At 34.1% G+C, this 1,742-nt stretch overlaps 1 protein-coding gene across 1 annotated transcript; it reads right to left on the bottom strand.

The window, feature by feature from the left end:
• Positions 1 to 549: 549 nt before the first annotated feature.
• On the bottom strand, positions 550 to 1,736 carry LOC116336862. The gene is made up of 2 exons (XM_031761029.1): positions 955 to 1,736; positions 550 to 719 (listed from the first exon to the last, which is right to left on the bottom strand). Exon 1 carries the CDS (start codon positions 1,635 to 1,637, stop codon positions 978 to 980), a length of 660 nt encoding a protein of 219 aa, XP_031616889.1. The 5' UTR covers positions 1,638 to 1,736; the 3' UTR covers positions 550 to 719; positions 955 to 977.
• Positions 1,737 to 1,742: the final 6 nt, after the last annotated feature.

Below are 1,742 nucleotides of genomic sequence, written 5' to 3'. Positions count from 1 at the left end.
TCTATTCACTGTGCCGTATGTATTGGAAATCAAGGGGAATTCACTTTGTGAATGAATTTGGGACGTAAATGTTGACTTGCTCAGAGCAGATTTGTCAGCATTCAGCAGATGTTTGATTTTTTTCAGATTTCATTTTTCAGCTTGTGTTTCAATGGTTTGACTCAAACCGTTTGAGCTTACCGCCTGAATTTGTTGATTCTGACTCTTTTTCAATCTGTGATTATACAATTTCATATATACATTTGCTAGTAAATTTGTTAAAAACTGTCTTAAAAACAGCACTGATTAACGGCATATGTGTGATTTGTAAAAAATGAAATGAAATTTTAATTTGTGACATCGTTGGTTTCCACGAGTCTTGTGCCGCTATAAGATGAACGAATTTTTTTTTGTATTTCACATGTTATTTTTTTAACAAGAAATATATTCTCTGTTTATTTTATTTTTTGCGTTTTAAAAATGGAACAAAATGTGATAAGAATTTGCTTAAGAAATAAAATTCATTTTAAAATATATATTCAAAGAGCAAGATGCGTAGTACCAACCGGAATGTTGCGAATATTATCTTGAAAGAATTTGATGCAAAAGAAACAAGACAATAATATTACAAAATCTCTTTGTTTGCCATTTATTATTTTCAAACAAACACATTTTCTGACAAACATCATTTGTCTGGGTTGTTAAAATGAAATAAAATATTCGATAAGAAAATGTGCCATGGCCAGACAATATATTTGGCTGTCGTCATCTGGATATTACAGCTCATCTAGATATCGTCAGCAGATGATACGAAGTGAAAACAATAGAAGTGATTGTTATAGGTATATAAGCTTGTTATATACTGGTATTACTATAACAATCACTTCTATTGTTTTCACTTCGCATCATCTGCTGACGGCATCCAGATGAGCTGAACTATCCAGATGACGGCAGCTAAATATATTGTCTGGCCATTGCAGGCGGCTCAAGGATAGAAATTAATGTAATGTTCGAACCGTCGAATAATCAAAGTCCCAGCAAATTGCATTCGATCTTTTCATTTCGATCATTTTCAAGTCGGTGTCGCCATATCTTGATGACCATTTAGTAGCTAAGAATATATTGTCCTCAATGTAGATCACGATTTTACGTGCTCCAAATAATTTTGCACGTTCTCGATTCAATTTCTGCAAATTGATGACATCGCCTTGAAAATTGGCGCTTTCAGTTGACAAAATTTTGAGATGCTTCAATTTGATTGAATATCGAATGAATGGTAACATATGGCTGTTGGACGCTCGTTGTAAAAATAGTCGTTCAAGATTCACAAGACCAATTGCCATCGGTTCCATCTGATCAGCATCTGTGCAATCAAAAATGTTCAGTTCCTTCAAATGTTTCAATGCCGGCAACGCATAACACTGCGTAAATTTATTGATTGTTAATTTTTCCAGTCCACGCAATGAGAGCAATTGTTCGCTAAGCTGCTGTTTGACTTCTGGCACCGAAAAGTGTAATCGGCGATAAAATCCGCGCTCATAAAGTCGATTTAATAGGTCAATCAAAGCCAGCATATTAACTGGATTCTTTTCAGTAAAGTAGAAATTGTTACCAAAATGTTTAACGTCCAATGAATTCAATTGCGTTGGCAGTTCCATGAGCTCAACGCGATTATCCCAAATGCAATGTGAACTAGTTGCAAAGCTTTGAATATTTGGATTTAATTCGAAAAACACTTTCAAATTACGTATTTTGGTGTTATT

Source organism: Contarinia nasturtii, unplaced genomic scaffold (assembly GCF_009176525.2).
Source record: "Contarinia nasturtii isolate CC-2019 unplaced genomic scaffold, AAFC_CNas_1.1 Cnas_scaffold_217, whole genome shotgun sequence".
Lineage (NCBI taxonomy): Eukaryota > Metazoa > Arthropoda > Insecta > Diptera > Cecidomyiidae > Contarinia > Contarinia nasturtii.
This window is presented reverse-complemented; position numbering and strand designations above follow the sequence as displayed.